This window comes from Hibiscus syriacus, unplaced genomic scaffold (genome assembly GCF_006381635.1).
Source record: "Hibiscus syriacus cultivar Baekdansim isolate YM2019G1 unplaced genomic scaffold, ASM638163v2 tig00110356_pilon, whole genome shotgun sequence".
NCBI lineage: Eukaryota > Viridiplantae > Streptophyta > Magnoliopsida > Malvales > Malvaceae > Hibiscus > Hibiscus syriacus.
Window position 1 is genome coordinate 222346 of NW_024062700.1, and position 25704 is coordinate 248049.

The 25704-nt window shown below is 33.9% G+C and overlaps 1 protein-coding gene and 4 pseudogenes across 1 annotated transcript; 1 reads left to right on the forward strand and 4 right to left on the reverse strand.

Moving 5' to 3' along the window:
* The first annotated feature begins 309 nt into the window (after positions 1–309).
* LOC120121053 lies at positions 310–1328 on the forward strand (annotated as a pseudogene).
* A 4367-nt stretch (positions 1329–5695) lies between these two features.
* LOC120121099 lies at positions 5696–7826 on the reverse strand (annotated as a pseudogene).
* A 4595-nt stretch (positions 7827–12421) lies between these two features.
* LOC120121100 lies at positions 12422–18362 on the reverse strand (annotated as a pseudogene).
* A 2394-nt stretch (positions 18363–20756) lies between these two features.
* LOC120121069 (protein TIC 40, chloroplastic-like) lies at positions 20757–21427 on the reverse strand. Its single transcript, XM_039140543.1, has 2 exons — positions 21236–21427; positions 20757–21147 (listed from the first exon to the last, which is right to left on the reverse strand). The coding sequence occupies exons 1-2, from the start codon at positions 21420–21422 to the stop codon at positions 21029–21031; spliced, it is 306 nt and encodes a 101-aa protein (XP_038996474.1). The 5' UTR covers positions 21423–21427; the 3' UTR covers positions 20757–21028.
* A 712-nt stretch (positions 21428–22139) lies between these two features.
* On the reverse strand, positions 22140–25478 carry LOC120121083 (annotated as a pseudogene).
* Between the last annotated feature and the right edge of the window lie 226 nt (positions 25479–25704).

The window sequence follows — 25704 nt, forward strand, 5'->3', positions numbered from 1 at the left end:
TTATAAAGGTATATGCCAAGAGATTGTAATTGGTCGGAAGATGTTAAAATTCCTTTTCATAAAATAAAATAATAATAACGGAAATACAATTTACAAAAAAGATTCGAATGAGATACGATAAAGCAAAGTAATTAAACATGGCAATGATTGAAAAATATTGAGCCTAAACCAGATTATAAGACATAATATTACTAGGTAAAGTCATCATGTAGGTTGGCCCTGCATTTCATGGCAATGATGTCCCCACCCACTATTTCAGCTTAATAAAGTGGGATTGCCATTTCAACGTTGGTAATGGTTTGGCAAAATCAAAACAAATCCCACCCCACCCCCTTCTCTTCCGTCTCCTATAAGCACAGTCACAATTGAGTTTTCCCACCTTAATCTCCCAAAAAAGTCTATCATCAAATCTTAAACAAATTTGGAATCTTTTCTGAAATCTCTCCATTTTCACACAACATGTTTAATTTGAACCCTTCCAAACAGTAGCACATTATAAGATTCCCCAAATCGAAAACCACTTGTTTTACACCACCGAGAAAATGGGGAACAGCATAGGAGGACGAAAGAAGGCAAAGGTGATGAAAATCGATGGCGAAACAATCAAGTTAAATGCACCAATTCGAGCTTGGGACGTAGTGAAGGATTATCCAGGCCATGTTTTGTTGGAATAGGAGGCCGTCAAGCATTACGGGATTCGAGCTAAGCCATTAGAGCCACAACAGGATTTGAAGCCTAAGAAAATTTACTTCCTGGTGGAGCTGCCAAAGTTTCCACAAGAAGACAAAGCACCCAGGAGAGTCCGTTCGGGAGGGATTCACATGAGCGCTAAAGATAGATTAGAGTGCTTGATGTTGTCCAGAAGAACGGTCTCGGATGTGTCCATGGTTCGAGCATCGTCGAGCCTAGGGGCTGATGGGATTGGGGTCGCACCTGCAGGGTCCGGGGGATTGACTGTCAAAATGAGGCTGACCAAGTCTCAAATGGCCAAGTTGGTGGAAGAGAGCCGAGATGGCGTCGAGGTGGCCGATAAGATCCTCGATCTTTATATCGATAAGCTCGGCGGTGGTGCCGATAACCAAATCCACCGTTGAAGCAGCGCCGTGGAAGCCTGGGCTTGGTAGCATTGGAGAAAACTTTAAGGCCAAACGTGAGGTATGCTCTCTTTTTGCCTACCCTTTTTTTAAATTTTCCGTAATTTACTTCAATCAATATCAAACAAAGGAAATCCAGGAAAATTAGGTGAACTTAGTGGAAAAATAAAGGAAATTCACATGTTAAGTAAAGCTAAAAACTGAATTTTGAATGGAAATTTTGGGCCTACATGTTGTTAATTTGTAATACATGGAGTAGTTAATAGCTAAAAATGGCTTTTTAAAATAAATAAAATTGTTTGGCGAGGGATGCAAATGTTGTTTTTGTAGCTAGCCATGAAGATGGGCCAGCTTCAGAGATCTGCAATATATGAACTCACCCATTAATCTTCTTAATTTAGGCAACAATTTAACAATTAGTGAAGTTCATCTTATACCCTTTTTTCCCCTCTTCACAAATCTTTCACTCATGAGTCATGGGCATATGTTTCAAATTAATGAAATTGTTTAAAATGTATTTACATTAATATCTTTATAATCAAAGTCGAAATATAATTAATTTGAAAGTCAAAATGAAAATGTCAAACGAAAAGAGTAATTAATCTTTCTTCTCATTTCCAAGTTTACTCTAAGAAATGGTCTTTGAATATATTCAACAAATACTTGGAGGTCATCGATTCTATATGAACCGTGTTATATGTTTCTCCTTATTAATCACATAATTATACATATAAGATCATTTTTCTCATTTTGCTCCCATAGTAGACTCATTTTATCACTTTCGCCCCTATCGTATTTTCCTATCAATTTAATCATCGAAGTTGCTCAATTGCATCATTCTATATCCCACCTCTAACTTAAAATCCGAAATTATAAACCCTAAACCCTAAATTATAATCATATAACCTCTAAAATATAAACCCTAATCTCTAACTCAAGATTTATAATTTAGGGTTTTAAGTTAGGGGTATGATATAGAATGATGTAATTAAACAATTTTGATGACTAAATTGATGCGAAAATAAGATAAAGACGAAAATGGTAAATTAGGTCTACTACAAGAGCAAAAACGATCCTTAAACTTTAAATTTAAATATGTTTTCTATATTTTAATATAATAGGTATATTAAACCTTTCAAACTCAAAAATTATGAAGGAATTTATTTATAATATAGATATATGGGTTTGAATATATTTTTGAATGGATTAAAATATTCTTCATTAGCTTTTTTTTAGTATTTTTAGTTTTATAATAATAACAATAAATTGTTCCTAACAAACAGTTTAAAATATTATAGATTTAAATAGTTTAAATTATAATAAAAATGTAATTCGAAATGAATATAAAATATAATTTAATATTTTATTAATTTTTATGTATTAAATATTTAAAATAAAAATGGCTTAAGGGTCACATTTATCTCTGTAGTAGACCAATTTATCACTTTTGCTCCTATCTTATTTTTTGCACCAACTTAACCATCGAAGTTGCTCAATTGTATCATTCTATATCTTATTTCGGGCTTAAAACCCTAAATTATTAATCCTAAGTTATGATATATGGTTTAGGATTTATAGTTTAGAGGTTATGAGGTTATTATTTAAGGTTTAGAATTTTACGTTAGAAAAGAGTATAGAATGATGAAATTAAACAAATTTAATGACTAAATTGATGCGTAAACACAATATAAACAAAAATGATAAATTGAGTTTACTGCTGGAACAAAAGTTATCTTTTTGCCAATGTGTTTGTATACACCCACAACGTATGCATGTAAAACAATCTTGTAGTTGTAATTAATTCACGTTGTTCCTACGGAGGAAGAATGTTTCGAAGAACTGAAATTTGACTTTTAAACATTAAAAATCTATAAATAAATGTTTAGTATATATCAATTAATTCAAATATAATATTTTGATGTTTAGAAAATTGCTGACCGTCGGAGAATTTTTGTCCACTCACTGTCGTCGTGAAATTACTCACCGTACGACTTCGTGGTTGGAGATGTTCGTCATCATTAAAAAAATCTCAATAAAAGTTTGACCTTGCCTTTAAATTTACTCTATTTATTTTAGTTTCTTATGTTAGTTCTTCTCTATTTTCTTACAGGTTTGTAGACTACTTTCCCCCCAGATTTTGGGTTGTGTTATAATTTTTTTTTTTTTGTAGATTATAGTCTTATTATGTTATTGGAGTTTCTCTATATAAATTTCGCTGAAATATGAGAAAATGTAATGATTTTGTCATTTTCTGTATTTGGTGCAAATGAATTTGGAGGGGTTGGGTTGACCGGTTGCTATTGGGTTAAGAGTATTGGATTTGGATTGTATATTAAATTTGGGTTCAATATTGTATTTGAGTTTTAACTACATATATTTTTTGTTTCATTTTGATTGGGTCTTGATAATGGATTTTTAAACCCAAACAAAAATAATGTTTGTAGTAGGCATTTTTAATTACCTTTTGAGCATAAAAAAATTCAGAGTTGACAAAAAAAATTAGGGTGTGCATAACTCCGCCACTGATCGGAATCATGATGTTTAAATTCAGTGTTATTATTATTATTATCTAATTAATCGTTAATATTGAAAAAAAGAAAAAAAAAACTGAAAATGGGTGAGTTACAACCTTCGCAACTTACTTGAGCAAGCCAATGCTCAAGCCTATTGAAAAAAATTAGTTGTTGAATATCGAGAAAAAGAGCTCGAATCTACCATGAGAATATTGAGGGAAAGAGAAGAAGAGATTGGTTTGAAAGAAAGTGAATTGTGTTGAGTAAGAAGGTTGAAGAATGCATGTTGAGCTTAAGTTTAAAGAACAGGAAATTTATTGGATGCGGAAATTGTTCCAAGATTCTTCATCGGAGTTTAACTCGAGAAGCGGCGAGCTGGATTCTGTTATGAAATCGGTCGATGATTGTTCTAAGGAGCTTTGTTTGAAGAAGGAGCAATTGTGTTCTTTTTAGAATTCTGTAAGTGGATGTTGTGATAAGCCAGAAGGGAGGGAGTTGGCGTTGGAATGTTTGCGAAATTCAATCGAGGAATGTTCTAACCAACTCGATATGAAGCAGAATGAACTTGTTCGAAGTCGAGAAATGATAGAGGAGAATTGCAAAAAGCTTAGTGAGAATGTGAAAAAGCTTGATTCGATCAAGTCTTTAATTCAGGATCATGAGGAAGAAGTTGAACCCAAAAAGGGAAAATATGGAGCACTCGAAAAATCTGTAGGAGTTCTTGCTGCTAAGCTCGATTATAACGAGAAGAAATTGGAGTTGATTGATGAAAAGGTTAGTGATCGGTTGCAAGAGCATAATTCAAGAGATGATGAACTCGATTCACTGTTAAAATCGATTAGGAGGAGTGAGAAACAACTTGAATCAACAAAGAAGAAGCTCAAAACAGTCGAAGCAAGGGTGAGAGGATATTCCGAGGACATCGAATTGAAAAACCAGGTGTTCAATGCTATACAAATGTCCATTGAAGAACAAAGCCAGAAACTCCATTCAAAAGAGAGCCAACTCAACTAGATCCAAATATCGATCAAAGGATGCTCCAAGAAGCTCGAAGAAAAGGAGAAAGAGCTCCATTTGACAGAGAAACAGCTCGGTCGGTCCAAATTTCGATAGAAGGATGCACCAAGCAGCTCGAAGAAAAGGAGAAAGAGCTCCATTTGACAGAGAAACAGCTCGGTCGGTCCAAATTTCGATAGAAGGATGCACCAAGCAGCTCGAAGAAAAGGAGGAAGAGCTTGCCTCAATCAAAAACTCAATCTTGGAGTGCACTAAGTAGCTTAAATCAAAACAACAGCAGCTTGAAGCAATACGAAAATCACAGGAGGATATCGAATTGAAAAAACCAGGAGTTCAGTGCTATACAAATGACCATTGAAGAATGTAGTCAAGAACTTCATTCGAAAGAGAGAACTCAGCTCGGTCCAAATATCAATAGAAAGATGCACCAAACAGTTCGAAGCAAAGGAAGAAGAGCTCCACTCAAAAGAGAAAAAACTCAGCATGGTCCAAATATCGATTGAAGAATGCACGAGCAGCTTGGAGCAAAGGATGAAGAGCTCCATTCAAAAGAGAAACAACTCCGATCTGTCCAACTATCCATTGAAGGATGCCCCAAGCAGTTCCAAGCAAGAGAGGAAGAGCTTATCTCAATCAAAAACTCAATTTTGGAGAGCACCAAGGAGCTTGAATCGAAACAACAGCAGACTGATGCAATACAAAAATCTCAGGAGGAAATCTCTGGCGTGCTTGAATCGAAAGAAAAGCACTGGATTTGAATGTGGCCGATTCAAACCAAAGTTTGCAGGACGAATATATTGTATTAAAATATGAACATATATTGGAAATTGTAGGTTTTGAATATAAAAACCATTGGATGGTATCATAATATGATGATGATGATTTCTAAAGAAAAGTTGCAAAAAGCAGAAAAAGGAATCCACTTTGGAAAATGAGAAGAGAGAGGTTCGTTAAAATAATGGAGACTAGTAAAGTTATCAAATGTGGATTCAACTGATTCAATTCAATGGAAAGCAAAGCAGCCCCCCATCCCAATAACTTTGGCTGACTATGTTCCGTGTTCCAAATGCAAAATTGAAATCTCTGTTCCTTGTCCACTAAATGTCAGAGAAAAAGAAAACATTGATTGCTTGTATAATAACAGCTTCTTCACAAGCAAACTAGAAACATATAATTTCCAGTTTATTCACATCATTTACCAGTCACCTGATACCACCACATGCGGCCTGGACTGGCATTTTTCACTATATATGATTTATACAAACACCACCAAAACAATAACAAATCGTTGGAGTGCAAACCAGAGCTCTTTGCTGTAAATGTCTCAAGCTCTGCCCATGACTTGCACCATCTCAGCCAGCATCTTCTTTGCTTTACTCGATTGCTCGTCTCCGTTGATCTGAGAGATTATGTTGCAAACAATGTTCTCTAGTGTGTCAGGTTCGAGCTCCGATCTCGGATATGGACTCTCCCTCAGTAACCTCAAAGGGTCTTTGCTTTTGTCTGAGATTTTGGTGTTCCTTGCACTGTTAGCTCCAGTACTCCCGGGATTACACCTTCTAAGAATCGGTTCCCTATATTTAATCGGTCGCTCTCGCATATCGTCAGCAGTGCCCCAACCGCATGTTCCCTTGCCTGGAGAGTGCCGTTTTCGAGCACCTCGACCACTGCTAGCTTCCGTCTCACCTGCCAAAGCTGTTCTTCCTTCCTCAAAATCACCAAGGATTCTATCACGGAACAGCATTTTCGGCTGTTTTTGAAGACTTTTTGAGGCTTTCAGTAAACTAACAATGGCAGGGATGGGACTGGTTTGTTTAATGAAGGTAAGATTGTCGGAATGCGTCGAGAGATTGGATAGAGCCATCACAGCATCAACCTTAGCTTGCGTGGTTCCATGTTTAAGGATATGAACAAGAGGAGGAATGGCACCGGAGCTCCGATGATCGGCTTGTTGTTGACAGAAGCTGAGAGAGTGAGCAAAGCTGCTGTTGCAGTGCCCTGTAGGTTTAAGTTATCACTTTGAAGGAATCTAATAACTGCCTCCAACGCACCTGCTTCACAATCCTCATCTTGTTCCTGCACAATCTGATGCAAATTAATAACATTTTCTCTTCATTAAGGCTCAAACACCAAATGTGAAAAATACAAGATCATAAAAGTTTTAATTAATCAAATTGGGTTGCTTCATTTCTAAGGAATAAAAGGATACTTTCTTATATCGATAGGGGGAAAACAGCTCCTAAGGTAAACAATAGACGGATTTAAATTCTCCTCTTTGGAGAGAATTGATATATTTCTTCATCACCAAACAAATCATTGATGTAAAAATGATAACTCAACTAGAGATAAGAGAAAGTTTAAAAGAAGAACCACACTTTTAATCAAATTAATAAAGAAAAATATACACCCTTCAACCAAAAAAGGAAAGGAAAAGAAGCACCTAATTTTAGTAAAGGAATAATCCCAGAATTAAATCCATCTTCGCTTTAAAGTTTGACCCATAAATGAGGAAAAGAGCGTGATCATCTATTCACCTTCCCCAATTAATTTGTTTATAAAACCTTTTCTTTATATTTTATTAAATTGTACGGTCAAAATCTTATGGGAAAAAGAAAGAATCATATTTTGATGCTCTGCTATGCGGATTTTCTGAATAACCAATCAGGAAATATATTTTTTATAAATTATTACTCTTTCTCATGTTAAAAAGAAACTAGAAACATCTAAAGTAAAGAATAACCAACGTGAAAACCAATCTTTTACGAACTCCAAATCCAAGAAAAACTACCCAAATCATTAAATCAATTGTCCAAAGTCCGAATCAAGAAAAACGCAATTTGAAACAAGCAGGTTAGGAAATTTAATCCTAAAAACAAACGTTAGTCGTGGAGATTATTAAAGAGTTAACGTACTCTTCGTCTTTAACGGCAAGGTTGAGGAGGGCGAGAAGGGCGGACTCGTGGTGGGACTCAGGTGAGTCAGCTCGGAGCATAGAAAACGAGTGGGATGGCAGCTTCTGCGAGGAGCGCCGACACCTCTGGGAGTTTTGTGAGACGGCGGATTTCCTTGGCGGCTTGAAGCTTGGAATCGTTGTCGTCGTATTGGTTAACTGCAGGGCCCGAAGGACGGCCGAGGATGCTCCACGCGGCGTGACATCCACGTCTGACGAAGAAGGGCTCTGATTTTCAGCTGCAGTGTCCATGGAAGAAGAAGAAAAGAGTCGGTGGCTCAAGAGGAAGGAAGAGGAAATATCCAAGTGGTAATGGTAAAGAGGAGAGCGAGCCAGAGAGAAAAATTAAATGCTTGTATTTTTTATTATTTGTTTTAAGAGGTGGCGTCAAGCAACGGTTTATACTTTATACCACATGCACTGACCGAATATATACAAATAATAAGCCAAAAAAGTATACTACCCTTGTGCTACACATCTACACTTATTATTCTATCCGTATAATATACAAAAGACGTGAGATATATTATAATATTATAATTATACTAAAGTTATATGTTTTAATATCTGTGTATATATATTAATTATAAACTTATTTATTGTTTAAATATTTAAATATGTCTTTTTAATATAATTTAAAATTATAATAATTAATACTTATTTTAATATTATAATAAAATGTTGATAAATATAAATATGATATTATTTTAAAATATATAAAAATGTTGATAAGCATTAGTCAATGAACAGGACGCCAATAAATATATTATCTTAAAAATGAATCCTTTGTATTTAACCCTCTTAACTCTTTTAGAAATACAAACGAGTCACTCTAATTATGTTGAAGAAATGCCATTCAATGGTTTCCTTGCAGTGCATTTATTTGTATAAAGTCAAGCATCGTGATTTATAGCGCAGACAAGAAATGTTGCTTTCATTTTTTTAATTCAATCAATTGACAGACAATTATATTTCTTAAGCAATTAAAAGTCTGTGTTGGTGTGGTTAATTATTTTGGTCCCTTGAGAAGTCGTGTGTGCAGTTTGGTTAAGGTTTTAAGTTTACAGTGAGTATTGTTTGTGTTGTTCCAGTGGTTCCGTAGAGATCTCAGAGTATAGGTGCTGTGATCGTTTGTGTATTGATGCTATTCAACGAGTGTTGTCTGGCGCCTTTCGGATTGTATCGTAGTCACGGCTCACTGTTTTTTCTCCGATTAGGTAGGATGATTTTTTAACGATGCTCATGACTATGTTGTTTTGTACATGTTATCCTAATAAATTCTTACCTATTTCGAAAAATAAAATAGATCAATTTTCAAATAAAATAAAATAACGAATCAAATTAGGGTTGAATGCACGTATCAAGGATTAAGCCAACATAATCCCCATAGTCCTCGATAGTAATTATATAGTGCAATGGCACATGAATATAGCATGATTAGATTAAAGAAGAAAAATCTGTAAGTAGATAAAAAATTATATTTAACAAAAAAATAAAAGTAGATAATATGTGGGAGGGCCTAATTACCTAAGCTTACCCGTCAATGAAGTATGAAAAGATTTATGAAGAGTTTTTGATAAAGAAGCTCCTTAGCATTAAAATGTGTGATCCACAGATACATAAAAAAAAGTAGATTCCAAGCTGTGAGGCCATAACCAGCAGAAGGGACCACTTTTCTTTCCTTTTTCTGAAATAATTTAATCAGGTGGTGCGGGGGGGGGGGGGATCTCAGATCTACTAATAATGATTGATCAATGTGTGGTAGCGGGTGCCTTATTGGCTACATTCTTTCTTTGTTTGTGGGTCCTGTTATTCCCATGTGGTACACAATTTCTTAATGTAATATGGACAAATATTTATTGCAGAAAGACGAGGGCGCTGTCGGATTATCATCTTATTACATAATTCGTGGGAAATAGTTGAGGGAGATATAACTCTCACATTGCAATTACGTGAAAGCCAATAAGTTTCTTTAATAGGAATGTCCAAATGTTTCTTCATGTAAGTGGTCGCTCATATCCCTTCAAGAAAAAACGTAATTCACAAAGTACTCGGCCTGTACTACTTTGTGACAAAAAGGTATTTGTAATTTGGAACAATCTGCACCCTTGTTTTTCCAAAGTGCTAAATTAAAATCATACAGTATCAGAATCCTAATCTGAGTTACAAATTTTGTCCATTTCAACCGATTTTTCTATCTCCTCCTTGAACCCATTGGACTATTGATCTCTCAAGTCAATATTTATCCTTTAAAAACAGTCGTGGTTTGCCCTTGATCTCCTTTGGGTCAGTAAAGTTTCAGTTTGGAGGGCTATTACATTAGGAGCATTCTATCATTTTTCTGTAATGGGAACATGTTCATCCATTCTATTTGCCATGTGAACCATGTACCATTGTATCATAGGTCATGGACATTGCAATTCTCAATAGTTTGTTAAAAACATAACAAAAATACTTTCAAGAAAATCATGTGACACTCAAATTATTTTTGTACTCAATATAACCCTCAAACTTAGAAAAAGAATCCAATGTTCTCCTTCGACCAACAATTTTCTCGTTGACCATGTTGTTGAGTGGCACTTTACGGTGTTAAGTGGTGAACTACGATAATTGACATGAAAAACAAACTAAAAAGGTTGAGCGGTCACATGATTCATGGGTATCGAATTTCAGGGATGCTCCAGAGACTACACCAGATCTTCGAGGAGAAGTAGTATGCTCTCAGGTTCGAAGGCAAAACGTAGACCTCTATTGACTAAGCTGATTAACCAGAAGTCAAATAATCCGAAGTTAGAAGTAAAAAAAAAAGAGCATTCAAGGCACGTCAAAGAAAAGACATCTGGAGATTAAGAGGTGCCTGGTAGGAACCATGGCTTCGGTGGGCAGTGTGAGTAGAATAGAAGTAGATTGCAGACTTGGGGTCTAGGTGAGATAAGATTCAAAGAATGGGAGGGAAGACATTCTACTAACTATTGCAGACGAGATCTGTATGTGACTCTTGAAGAGTTGCAGTGGTTGTATCTTAAAGAGATCTTGTGGAGGTAACTCATTGATCAGAACTTTGAGTCAGATGCAAAGATCAACATGGCTAGAGTTCTCTGGGTTCCGTTACAGTGATGTAATGATGTTACATTGAAGAATCTGCAGAGCTATGGTGAAGTTTTGAGGCGAATGGCGAAAACTTGAACTAGAGTGCAGACCGTGAAAAGTTTCTATTCTGGTCTTGAACTCACTAAGGGGGAAAGACAATGAGGTGGTCGAGTCTTGGTAGGGGATATTAGTTCGAAGTTGGAGTAACGGAGTGGGATTCTCGGATAACTCATTTAATCCTCTGGACGGGTTACCAGGGCTGTGGTTTATGATTCGAATCTGGAGCCTTCTAAAAATCCTCTGAGACCCTCCATCAAAGTCATCAGAAAAGGAGCGCAGTCTAGGAACGAATGAACGATCAATCTCCAAGCTCAATTAAATGCAACTAGGTTAGGATTGGTCCAAGAGTGTGTAAAGTAAAAAACATTATGATGTCGGCTAGTGATGGTTGTAGGCACGCTATGACGAGATAACAATCATAGAGGAAACAAAGAAAATGAGAATCGCATGAGGAACAAAAAATCAAGTTCTGAGAAAGAAGAAGGTCGTCAGAAATGAAATCAGTTTCATCTCAGAGGAAAAGGAAGATGACAGAAGGAAACAAAGTTACCTAGAACCGATGCAGCCATAAATGTTATTAATAAGGGAATTTCGGAGTATACTACACATCATCTCTTTCAAGAGAATAACATAGATCTCTGGGGAAATGAAATTAGTGGGCTGCAACATCGTAAATAGAAAGGTCGTCAGAAATGAAATCAGACTACACAATCTCTTTCAAGAGAATAACATAGATCTCTTGGGGAAATGAAATTAGTGGGCTGCAACATCGTAAATGAACCCGACGTTTTAAACTTTAACAACAATCATAGCGTGAGAAGTAAAGAGATGAACAACGATCAAAGGGTCTCGTGTGAGAAGTTGGGCTCTCGAGGGTCCAAACTAAAGGAATCTGCTTTAGTGGAAGTCTTGGTTGAAGCAGACCCAATTTTAGTAAACCCATGCTTTCAAAAGGCTATTGAAGAATTAGAGGCTATGAGTTTATGTATGGAAGATTCTCGAGCATACCTGGGCCGAGTTGAATATGAAGTGTATAAAGGAATGATAAAGGAAAGTGGGGCGGTCGGGTCGTTAAATTAGGATGCAGGCTTAAACAAAATATCCTTACAACATGACGGGATAAGTGGGAGTCAGTTTAAAGAGATTCCAAAAGTAATCAGGAGGATAGTTTCTTTTGAGAGTGGGAATCAAAGAAGTTCGAGGACAGTGCTAGGAAAACTGGGTCCCCAGAGAATGATCTCAAAAGCCACAGAAAAAGTAAAATCATGCGTAGAGATATGCATTGGCTCATGTTCTGTCTTCACAATGTATGCTTCTTGTATTACTTCGTGATCTAGCTGGGTGGCAGGTGGCAGGTGGCAGCCCTCGTGTAGTAACTTTATCCTAGTTGTATTAGACTCCCTTTTCTTCCATTTAGTATTAGAAAGGATTTTAATAAATTATATTGTGAAACAAAAAAATCGACAGAGAATAACTTGTTAAATTTATATTATATTTTATTGATTATATCTCAATTCAATTGATATAATAATTATTAAATATTTAAGAAAATATTTCTATAATACTTCAAAGACAGCAAACAACCATCTAATACACAAAATATTTTTGGCTATGGGTTGAACGCATTCCAGAGTTCAACATCAAGATAAAGTTCATCCAAACTACCATAATTGTCTTCCTCAAACACATCCAATTCGTCATTTCATAGGCTGCTCTCCCAGCACACTTAGATCCATATTGTCGAGCGAACCATGCTGCTGCTGATAATCGACCAAATTCTCATTCATCGTCACATTTTTCCACAACATGATCTCATCATTCTCATTCATCATCAGATTTTTCCACAACATGATCTCCTCATTCTCATCGGGGAAACAATAGCTACTGCTGTAGGCTGATCCTAAATTGTTGCCTGCTGGTGTTGCTGCTGCTGCCATGGCGTCGAATTTCGTGTTTTCAGCAGAGCATAGTGGGAAACTGTTATTTGATAACATCTGAGGGCGAGGTTTGATGACTTTGGTATTGGGTTTGGGTTGAAGGAAGGATCCACCTTCTTTTTTCGCAGATGGGTGTTCCGGTAGTTTTTCACATCGTTTGTTGTTCTTCCGGGTAGTCTACCGGCAATCAATGACCACCTGCCATTGTTATTTACGTTGAAAAACATATAACAGTATTTTGCATCTATATACCATTTATAAATGGCATAATGTGAAAATTAGTACCTAACATTTACTAAAATGATCATTTTAGACCATATTTTTTTGGAGCATTTTGGCCTCCAATGTTTCATTTTAAGGTAAAAATGATAGTTACTTTAGCTCTTATTCTTTTCTTTGAAGTATTTTGACCCTTAACGTTTTATTTTAGGGTAAAAAAGACTCCTATTTTGGAACAATATTATATATTAATTGATGATTTTCATTTATAGAGGATTTTTACCCCAAAATGAAATGTTGAGGTTAAAATATTCTAAAACAAGAATAAATACCACAATGAGTATTTTGATAAATGTTAGGAGCCAAATTTAGTATTATGCCATTATAACCTCTTACAAGGCAAGTGTTTCCAACGCAGTTGAAAAGGTAATAATAATAGTAATAAAATCATGTAATACATTAGAATAAATATATAAATAAGGCTTAACACAAGAATAAGTGTTTAAATTATATTTAAAGTTAACTTTTGATGTCTAAAGAATTTTTGTTAAAAATAGGTGCTTAATATTTTCTTCGTTACACTTTTAGTTGCATATCGTGTAAAAAAATTATTAAGTGACATATGTCACGTTTATAATTTTTTTTTTTTTGAATAAAATTTTTTTAAAAAAATATGAACGTGACACATGTCACATAACAATTTTTTTACAGCAGACACCTAAAATTGTAATGGAGAAAACATTAGGCACCTGTTTTAGCGAAAAAATTCTTTAGACACCAAAAGTTAACTTTGAGTATAGTTTGTATATTTATTTTTACATTAAGCCTATAAATAACTTAGGCTAAATTATGGTTTTAGTGCTGATCCTGTGTTCTTAATTTTATTATTTATATTTGAATTTAACATAGTTTAATTGTGGATAAATTATATATTTAGTACCTAAACTATCAATTGTGTTTCAATTTGATACCTAAACTTTTAGTTGTTTCAAAATCATAACTAGCATTTACTTTTTGTTTCGTTTTGGTACCTTGTCATTAAAATTTTAGCGGAACTATTAAAACATAATATTTTTATGGGTAAATTACATCATTCATCACTCAACTATTTTCTCACTTCAATTTTGGTCATTGAAGTTTAATTTTTAATTTAATTACTTAACTTTCAAATTACTCCTAATTTAACCACTATAAATTTTAAATTTAACTTTTTTATTTTAATCATAAATTAATATAATAATAATGAAAAATTTCATGTCACAAAAAATATTAAAAATAAACTAGAATGATTAAACATGAGCAATTTGAAAGTTGAGTATTTAAATTAAAAAAATGAACTTCAGTGACCAAAGTAGGAGTGAGAAGATAATTAAGTGATGGATGATGTAATTTACCCATAAAAATGTCATGTACACCAATTCTGTTAAGATTTTAACGATGTGTACTAAAATGAAACACAAAATAAATGTTAGGTGTAGTTTTGAAACAAATAAAAGTTTAAGAAGTAAATATATATAATTGGTAGTTTAAGTACTTGCAGTTTACCCTTTAATTTTCTAATTTATGTTTTAGTTCAAATCATCAACACGGTTAAGCATTCTATTATTCAGTGGTTATATATATATATATATAATTTGAAATATCATTATAAAAATAAAATTTTAACTATTAAAATAATCATTTTTCATTGATTTTCTAGTAACTAAAAGAAATCTAACTTAACTTCATGATTTGATTTAGACTTTTTATTTTAATTTCACCTGCGTTGACAAACCAAAAATTTTAACATGGATAAAATTTAGCTTAATAGGAACATTAATTAATTATATTTATAATAATCGATTTGTGTTAAAAAAAATATACGGACTCAATCTCAAATTTAACACAATAAAAATTACAAATTTAACAAATAGTTATATATTAAAAAATAGAAAATACAATTAACCTAGTTTTCCTATTTTTCACTCATTTTTTAATAAAATTTTAATATTTAGCACAGTGTCCTTAAAAGTTTATAAGATAAATAAATGTAACACTATCACTAATTTATTATCCAAACCATCAAGTATTGGGTGTAGGAATAGGATAAAGACATATTTTAGTGATAAATGCTTTAAATATATAATATCATATATTTCATAATTTAAACACTACAATTATTTAATGATTCCAGTGGCATATTTTTATTGTATAGTGAGTTCATAATTTATTCAACCGTCTTAATTATAATGTAAATGTTATCTTTTAAAAATAACTTTGAATAGTTTATATCTAGAGATGATAATTTAATTTGAATATGGTGCGTTTTGATCTGACCCGACTTGTTAGGGTTTAATTTCTTTTTAAAAGAAATCAGATTCGAGTTGGGTTGGTTCGAATTTTTTAAGGAGTGAGGTTAGGTCGGGTCGAGTTTGGATGGAGGTGAAAAACTTTGATCCGATCCGAATATAATAATGCAATTTTCTTAAAAATTTATTATATTTTAATTAAATCTTTATTTTATATCAGGTCGGATCGGATTGGATTTATACTCTAATAAATTGGATCGAATAAGATAAATGATATAAATTTTTTGGGTATGGTCGAATCCGGTGCAGAATACATATTTCGGGTTGCATTGACCAAAAACTCAACCCTAACCCGACCCACTATCATTCCTTATTATATCTACAACGTATGTCTATATTATCAATAAACTTAAAAATATCTAAATAAATACTAATATATAACCATCTCAAATTATTTAAAAATGCATATTCATGATCTTCTATGATATCAAATAAAGAAAATCATATATTTAATGAGTTGATAACACAATTTTTTTTAATTACTCACAATGAAACAAGTTGCTCCAAGTGTGGCTGTATGGATGACAAGTGTTAACTTTTTTTTCCATTCAAGTGTTGAGTTGGCCTTCAAGTCTTTTTCAAGGTTTGTAACAGTTAGATTATATGATATGGGGTAGGATATTTTGGAGTTAAGAAAATTATAATATTACAATTAAAATTAATATATCAAATGAAAATGCATGTAAATAATTTTTCCATCTTCTAAAATTTTATTGTTGTTTTCTTTTGCTTCCGGAAATAGGCAATATTTCTTGGGTAAGAAATTTAGAAAAAATATTACTTTAAGAAAAAAATATATACATTGTTATTAGATTACATAGATGATTAACATACTTTTAAACATTATAATTCTAGAGGTCTTGAATTCGAACACGGCATTTACAGTGATGTTTGAGCGTCCATTGTTAGATGATTAAGAAACTTTTAAACACATGCTACTCTGTAATCACTCCATACTAATAAAAAAAATCTTGTTCCAACTTTAGAAATAACACAAATCACTATTCAAATTTATATAATTGAAAATATTAACAAATTTACCTAAAATGTTAACAAAACTAAAAATCTACAATTTTATAATATCTTGTGTAATTGAGTTAATTGCACTTCACATCCTTAAATTATAACTCTCATTTTAAATTGATCCCAACCTTTTGAACATTCCAAATTCATCCCAAGCTACGACCCTCACTCTAAACCGGTTCTCAATCTTTGATATTCCAACAAAGTCCCCCATAATCATTCAAAAACTCGAGAATGAATTGAAATAATCAAAAGTTTAGGAATTAATTTAGAATGGGGTTCATAGCTTGGAGGTATAAATAGAATGTTTAAAAGTTTGGAACCAATTGAGAATGAGATAAAATGGATATAAGGATGAAATGAAAACATTCAAAAATCTAAGAATCAATTTAAAACAAGAATTACAATTTCGAGACGCGAGATACAATTAAGTATTTGGTGTAATTTTACCTTTGTTAAAATTCATGTTTTAGTAATTTTACCAATCACACGTGAAATGAGAACGATTATGTCGTGGTTTGCGTGTTGGGTTACGGGACCAAGAGCCATCCTTTTTCATCCCATGTTGTTTGGATCAACTGTCACAACATCTTGCCAAATCATATACCATCGCAAAATGATGTCCCCAACTCACGTGTGCTTGGGTTTATGTTGCATCAAGTTTTCTTCTTTCTTCCATGTTTCATAATCCTCTAATTTAATTGGTTTTAAGATATACCTATTAAATTTCATTTTTATCTTATTATATTTGAGTTTCTTATTTGTAATTATAATACACGTTTTTATATTCAAAGGATTTAAGGGGATTGTGTGATTTACAGATTTTCAAATCTAAAAATAATAATTTATATAAGATAAACTTAGTGACTTCAAATTCCATAAAAAAACATAACCGTAGCAGTCTTGGAGTTTGGGTTCCCTGAAAAACCAGACATAACCTAACCTAATCATATGGCCCTAAATGTTAATGAATAAAGCTAAAAAAGCAGGGAGGAAATTCAGCTACTTAATCTTAAGTGGCGTTGTGGTATCCCCACTTCTGTCACTGTTTATATGATTTAAACTTGTGTCCCAATAAATTCAACTAACAAATAACTTCTCTTATAAATAATTAATATGATTATATTTATAATTATTATGTTTTGTTGAAAAAATTCATGTCATTGAATCTTGATGCTAAAAGTAACGACGAACGAAAGATTTTTAAATTTAAAAATAGGCTTAAGTTGAAAAAATTCATTTCATTGAATCTTCATGTCAATAGGCTTAAGTTGAACTTGAATTTATTTATCTTAATTTTAAGTAAATTTATTTATATTTTATAAATATTAATATTTGAACTTGAATTATTTAGAGAGACAAGGGCGTATCTAGGCTAAGAACATGGCCCATCTCATATTTAAAAAATTAAAATACAAACACTAACATCTCTGCCATCTATGGTATTTGAACTCATTCCGATAATTTTTTTTTTAAATTTGACACTGTAGAGAGGATACATTACCCAAAGATTTAAATTGTGGTTATAGTCATGATTTCGATTGAATTTATCGCGATTATAGACATAATAGACGATGATTGTTGATATCATGCTATTGCGATAGCATACCTTTTTACTATTGTGAGCACACTTTAGATTCAAAATACTTTTCAACTCATCGATGATGGAAAATTAAAATTTAAAATTCCATTAAAATGATTATTATGGTAACTTTAAGGAACATGTAAATTTCAGTGTATATATAAAAAATCATCAGCACGCTATGAAGCTCTTACCTGTTACCAAGGAGGTTATGGAGGCGAATGATGAGGTCAACTTCATCAGCTGCAAAAACTCCTCTCTTGATGTTAGGCTTCAGGTAATTCAACCACCTCATTCTACAGATTTTCCGGCAATGATTCAACCCTGCAATTTAACCCTTTCCAGCTCATGTCTTCACCAAACCAAATCAACTTTTGTTTAAAAACTGGATGAGTTTACCTGCTCTGAAAGGCACTAGATGCCATTTTCCTTCGCCACATTTCTCAATGCATTTCTTAAGAAGAATGTCTTCTTCTTCGGTCCATGCACCTTTTCTAACGCGTTCACATAGCCCTTCCATTCGAATTACTTCCGTTGCTCTCCTATTGTAGATTTTAGTTTATTTATAGTTTCCAAAGTGTTCGGGGGAAAAGAAAGAAAGGGGTTTATAAGAATGACGACGTACATGGTTTTGTAACCGCATAAATCTACATAAGGGTAAGACTACGTAGGCATGATTTGATGTTAGGGGAATAAACTTTAACAGAAAATAAAATTTTTAATAAAAATACATAAAAAATTTAAAATATATGATAATTTTAAATTTTTAAAGTACAATTACCTCACCCGCCCCTTCCTTGGTCAATTCTATAAGTACAACTTTCCTTCACCAATAATGGATTAAAAAATAAAAAATAGAGGTTCATAAATTTTAGTATTCTTTTTTTTTTCAATAAAACAGGTATATAAGATTTTCTTTTTTTTTAATATATTAAATTATATTTAATAATTTATTTAAGATAATAGTTATACATTTGATCCTAGGGACAAATGCATCCGTCATGTCCCCTACTATTAATTACATCTTCAGCTACCGTTCCAACTATATTCCGAACCTTTCAATTCTACTATTGATTACTCAATCTGACGTTTGCTTGCTTATATATATATGATTCATTTGAAAACTAGAAAATTAAATAAAAAAATAAATATCACAGTAAAATTAAATTGATAAATGGTGGAGGCCAGAAGAGTATGAGGTAGAGTTTGTTGGGTGTGTCAAACACCCCAAGGAGTAGGACTCGTGTACCAGTAGATATATCTCAGTCAGTGGAAGAGAGAGCCAGAGGTCTACATGAGCAGAATGACGTCAGCCTTGTCACTCCAGTTGAGTCAGGGGTTTAACGTGGGGTCTCGTAGGAGACCGCCGGCTTCACCGTTTGTGACGAGTTTTAAAGGCTCTGATAGAGTTTTGAGGTATTAAGAGTGCGAGCAGGGTCGGTTTTGGGCCTGTGCGGGGTGCCCAACCGCACAGGGCCCAATTTTTGTAAGGGCTTCCAAAAATTTTTAAGCCTTTTGTATGTATGTGTATTTAGAATATTTGGCCCAAGAATTTTCAAGTCCAAGACTTATTTTACTGTTATGGTATAGGATCACCAAATTTTGAAATATTAGTGAACTTCTTTATATATCTAATATTTTAGTTTTAAAAGGCCTATTTTATTGTTATAGCACAGGACCACCAAAATTTACAAGACGGCCCTGAGTGCGAGCATTGTAGTAAAAATCATCGAGGAAAGTGCTTTATGCACTCTAGGAATTGTTATGGATGCAGATCCTTGGTACATTTAGTGAGGGATTACCCTAGTTTGGATGGTGATGCTCCAGTTTGACTCGGGAAGCGATCCTAGTAGCTCAGCTTACTAGAGAGCCTACCCAGAAAGTTGCTAGTTCTATGCTCAAATAGAAGAAAAGAGGAATGGATTGACCAGCTCCCGATCCAACTATGTGTGATCTAGTTTGTCAGATCACATAGAGGTAGGGTCAAGACATTGATGTCGCAAATGAGACGCCATGTATGTTTTCGGCTACTATAGTTTTTCATGTTGTTCCAGTAGGAATAAGTGCATGTTTTTTTTGTGGTGTCAAGTGAACTAAGTAGGAAATGTATTTGTTTCGAGGATCATGTCCTCAATATATAAGTGCCTAATTAATGGGCTTTAGTGGGATATGCAAAGTCGCCTTAGAAATTTTCGAGGGTTTCGGTCAAACTCGGTAGTCGACCTAAAGGGAGTTGTTAGCACAAATGTTACTTTGGTTTTGGAGTTGCAAGTTTAGAGGCATATGAGGACCTTATGAGAATAAGTGATTGTTCCTTTATGAGTTAAAGTTCAACTCTAAGGAAATGTTTAGCCGCAGAATCTTCCACCTTTGCGTGTTCCCTAAGGAAGTATTCTTGCTTGTTGTTAAGTTAGATATGAGACTTTAAGGATGTTTTTGTATTGCCAGTATATCGATCACCTTATTGTTATAAACATCAGGATATATCCCAGCTAGTGCCAAGGCACTTCAATTGGTAAATGGCTGCAGATACCTCAAGTACTCTCGAGGAGTAAATTAGCAGGGTGTAAGTTCCGATGCAGCAGTTCTAGAATTCCGGCCTAAGTATTAAGGGTACTATAGGTATGATTGTGAGTCGTGAGTCTCGAGATGTAATTAACCCTTCGATGTCTCCATGATGCCTTCTTGCATGAGCAATAACTAAATTAGCTAAGTGAGTCAAACCTCGTCAATGATGTCTTCGTGTTGGTATATGAGCGCAAGCTATATAAAACACATTGTAGTATGCAGCGCTACGTAGTACTCTGAATTTTAGTGCTTTAGAGTAAAAGTAAACAATTAAAACTACAATTATATCATTAAAAAATGGGTAAATATCAAAGTTAGATATCAATTCATATATGGTTGTTTCATATACAACAACAATAAAACAGTGTTTCATTGTACATGAAAAATATGGCTCTGTTTGATAGCCGCGCTTGCTTTTTGCTCATTACAAAGTTATCAAGAAGAAGAAAAAGATTAAAACTAGACAAATGACTAAAATGCAACATTAGTTTTAATATAGACTATTACTTTCTAATTCAGCGTTCAAGTAACATCAAATGTTTGTTCAAAAAAGTTAGATCATTTTCCTCCAATTCCGAAAGCAGAAATTAGAAACCAAAGATAATAGGAGGAAAACGGTGGATTGAATTACATTTGAGACGACGGCGGTGGCACAGTTGGATAAGGGTCGACTCCAACGGAAGAAGTTTGTTGATTACTTGAAGAAGAAATGCTGGCAAACCTTTCATCTCCAGATTTCCCGAAAACTGCACTAACAAGAACAACGAAAGATCAAATTATAAACTTTTAAAATAAGAAACAAGAGAGAGAGAGAGAGAGAGAGAAGAAAAATAACAATTTGGGAGAGACGTCGTGGACGAGTAGGGTGGGCGGAGCAGGAGACTCTGGAACGACGAGGGGCAGTATTGGGTGTCGGAAAAATGAAGATTTTGGTGGGGGCTTTCAGATTATAAATAGGATTATTAGTGTGTCCTAAGAGATAAAACTTTGAGGGTGAGGGAGAAACTGAAACCAACGCCATATTCACATTTTCCATTGGAATTTACAATCCCTCAGCTGAAGTGAGGAGGAAGAGTGTGTGCTAGTGAGTCTGAGAGAAATGGAGCGAATAACACAATTGGAACGGGATAAACGACGCGGTATATGTTTTATTTCATATTCATCATAGTACCTAAACTAAATTGCGTGTTACTTTTGGAGGTGTTTGTTTCTTTGGATAGCTGTATTCCCTTGCGGATTCTTTCTGACATGAGCCCTTTTAATGTATTATTATTATTATTATTATTTAATAGTTTATATCGATCATAATATAATATCTATTTAGAGTGAGTGAGTATACACACATTCAATTTCAAAATCTATAAAGAGAACTACGACCTCAATTCATTTTAATTATTTAAGATTCACAATTCATTTCATTAATTATTTAAGATGTTAAATAGTTATACACATTTTAATAATTTTGCATATTTATAGCATTTTTTTGTTATATTCATTATTATAACATTTCTTGTATGATAATTAATTTGTATCCAAGATTTGAACAGCATCGCTCAAAACACTATTATTTTGTTCAGGTTTGTGCCAAGCCAAAAGATAATAATCCTTCATGTAGCTCAACCAGCATTTCACCGTATCTCCTACTTCCATGTTTAACAAAATTCTATGTATTCCTTCCGTCAGATACAAACTTTTAAATTTTTTTTAAAAAATAGCAAGCAAATATGTCGATAACTAAGCCACTACTGATCCTCAATTTCTGTAAGAAAAATAAGTAAATGAAAGCCATCAAACATCAAAATAGTGTTTCATCCCTACTATATGATTCAGCCCTATGCCAAAAATTCTGAAATCTAAGCCCGCAAATCACCACCGGAAAAAAATTAACGCTCATATGTTGTAACCATTGTTGATTGATTAGACGAAATCCCAAATTCCAACATGGTTGCAACTTGCAAGAACTTTGTCTTCTCAGTCACGCTTTTTCCGTGTGGTCTTTAAACCTGCATGCTGTCTAAATATTGGAGCGTAGTTATGGTGCCGGATAAGCAGGATCAATATGAAAACATTAGCAGCCAGAAAAAGTAGGCCTGCCACCCAGAGCTGTAGGAAGACATTCCTGCCTTTAAACTCGAGCAAGTAACCCCACAACAACCAGTGGGTTTGAGCTCCCATCCACAAAAGAATGCAACACAGGCCTTTCCATTTAAGCTTCATATTGGTCCATGGCAAAATAAGAGGCAAGAGGCAATAGAACCATACAAAGTACTGTGCTGTTATTACCTATCCAAGAAGTAAATCAAGAATAAATACAAAATCGTAGATTTTTATGTTTACCATAATATGTCAAGGTCCATAAAGTGAAGCTACGAATGTTAAATTTGCATACCTTATTGAATGCTACAAATGCCACTGTCTGTACAAAGAAGCAGAACACAAGATCCTTTGCAAAACAGAAAATAAGAACCAGCTGCACTATAAATTGAGGCAAAAACGAGATGACTTTTCCAGAACTGAAAGATCGCGTTCATAGTTAAGATAGATATGGTAGAAATAGATGGAAAAATTATGTCTTGGATCCGTGCGAGTAAGATGATAGAGCAATGCCTCGTGTAGGAATTCCCATCCATATAATTGGAAGAAAAAACCAGTACAAAGGAGGAAAACACTCCCTGAAACAAGACCAAACAAAATTCTTGACCTTGTGAATATGCTTTTAACTGCTGTCCATGCATCAAACTGATCAGTCACTTGTGAATTAATTTGACGAGTCTTCAGTTGATCAGAGGTCCAATCACATAATAATGGCTTCACACCAGATTGAAAAATGCGTGGATCAAGAAAAACGATGATGGGAAGGGCATAGATTATAGGATAAATTCTGAAGTGAACAATAAGACCATACCAACATGCAGCTTGTATAACATTACCTATCAAGAAGAAAGAAGGAAATCAAAAGAGCCAACCAAAATTAATCAAGTTAACAACAAAACTACTCTTAACACGGTGCCCAATGCCCAAGCATCAACAGAAAAAACGTAAGACTTATATTAGATATGTAACATATGAAAAACTATTGTAATGAAAGTTTTCCCATTCAGAGCATCGACAGAAAAAACGTAAGACTTATATTAGATATGTAACATATGAAAAACTACTGTAATGAAAGTTTTCCCATTCAGTTCCTAACTCGATACTTTCTGAATGATTAATATTGAAATCAAGTAGGCAATCCAGTTTAAATGCTACCACTGTAAATCCTTCCCACTAAGCCAGTAGTGCAAGTCTTTTACTCTCTAAAAAGATGAGCTGGATCATTAAAAGTAAAATCATACAGTGAGTTGCATTAGAGACATATAACTCAAATAACAATATCATCCTTTCTAAACACCAAACTTCCCAACGAGCAGATTATACAGTTAAGACTCTCCCTTACAGGACCAATGTTTTAATTACTGACAACTTCATAAATTTTCTCATATCAGCTGAAAAATAAAGTTGGACTTAAGCTTTTAAGTTGTTTTATTTGGCAGGTTAAAATGGCTAGAAGCTGGATTAGCCCTAACTAACTGACTGTAGCAACCCCAACGTAGTAAGAAGCTAATCAAGAAGAACCTAGATAGACCTGCAAATGGAAGGGATCTCTCGGCACTCTCGTGCTCCCTCAAGATGGTTTAACCTATAGTCAGATCCAGCATTTCCAGCTGAGTGATAATTATATCAGAAAGCCAGGCACCCAAGAAATAACTGGCATTAAACTCAACCTTGAAAACCAAATCTTAACAACAAAAATATATAGAAGTAAGCCTTTACCTAAGAGACATCCTTTCAGAACCCAATTTTAGAGGCATCTATAGGACACTAATACATATGAGAACAAAAAGGAGCATATCAGAGTATAAGCAGGCTGACATGGCTTGATGGTCAACACAGTGGTTAAAGTCAACAACAAACGCAGTTACTTAGTTTCTATTCAGCAACTTTTTAGTGTATCTTTGTTAGCCTTTCAATTTCGCTGTTACCATTTTCAGTTATCATTTTCTGTTTCTTATCAGAGCTAGACACAGCTGTATACAAATAATAATGTTTACAATGAATGTAGTAGTATGTAGTGTTGATCTCTTTGATGGATTGCCACGTATCAAAGTTCTCTTAAGTATTTCTCTCCTAAACATTTTGTTGAACACCTAGTAGTCATTTGTTTCATCTTCTTCGTCTCTGATTAACTATACATTAAAGAATATATATTTAACCTGAAGGGGAATAACAAATCTGCATACCTTTAATAAGACAGATAATAATCCACAAAATCATGGCACAAACAATAGGTTCACAGTTTCCCGAGTTCCAATTGTGAAGGTGAATGGGTTGAAAAGCCATATCAACATGGAATACGTGCATAGATGATCAGGCACCTTACGCTTCTTCAATATGATACGGATAAACAATCCAACAAATAAATCTGCAAAACGAGGATCAGAACCAAAACGCACAATGAAATTCAGACATGGTTTTTATCTAAAGAAAAGGCAGAATCTGCAACAAGAAGTTCCCAAAGTGCAAAAGCAAGAAACTTAATTCTAAAATGGGTAAATTTTGATATACTACAAATGATGGTGGAAGCTGAAAATACCTGAAGCTGAGAAGAGAAACTTGCCCCAAGAACGGGAAATAAAAGAGTTGGGGATCAACAGAAATGCAAGTAAGGTGAATAACGGTAAGTGGTTCGTTTATAGGAGACTGGCCAGAAGCCATTAAAGAAGCAGCATCGGAAAAACAATGTAATCCACATCTGTGAATCTAACTTCCATATGGGCATCTTGCCATTCACCATACAGGATTAAACCCAAACGGAAAATGGCTGATATGAGGAAAATCGAAAGGAGTTTAAGTGAATTCATGGCTGAAGCTGGTGATTTTGAAGAAACAAAATTAGACTCTTAAAGCCTTTTCGCAATCTGATGAAAAGAAGAGGGTTTATTTAGGAGTAGACAATCTATGAATCTTCGGAGATGAAAGGACAGGAAGTGAGAAAATTTAGATCCATTTGAATAGGTAGTGAGAGTGATATTGAAGAGGATTAATCCCCAAAAAAAATGCTTCAATTATTGGGTAAACTATATGAAAGGGTGATTAAAGTATGGGTCAATTTTCTTTCATTGATGTTTTAAGGAAAAGTATACCAATGATATTGACTATAAAATATTATTTTATTAAATTATTTAACTATTAAATGTTATAGATTGAAGAAACCTAATTTTTTTCTTAATTTTTTTGTGTGATTTTTTTTTGTTTAATCGGAG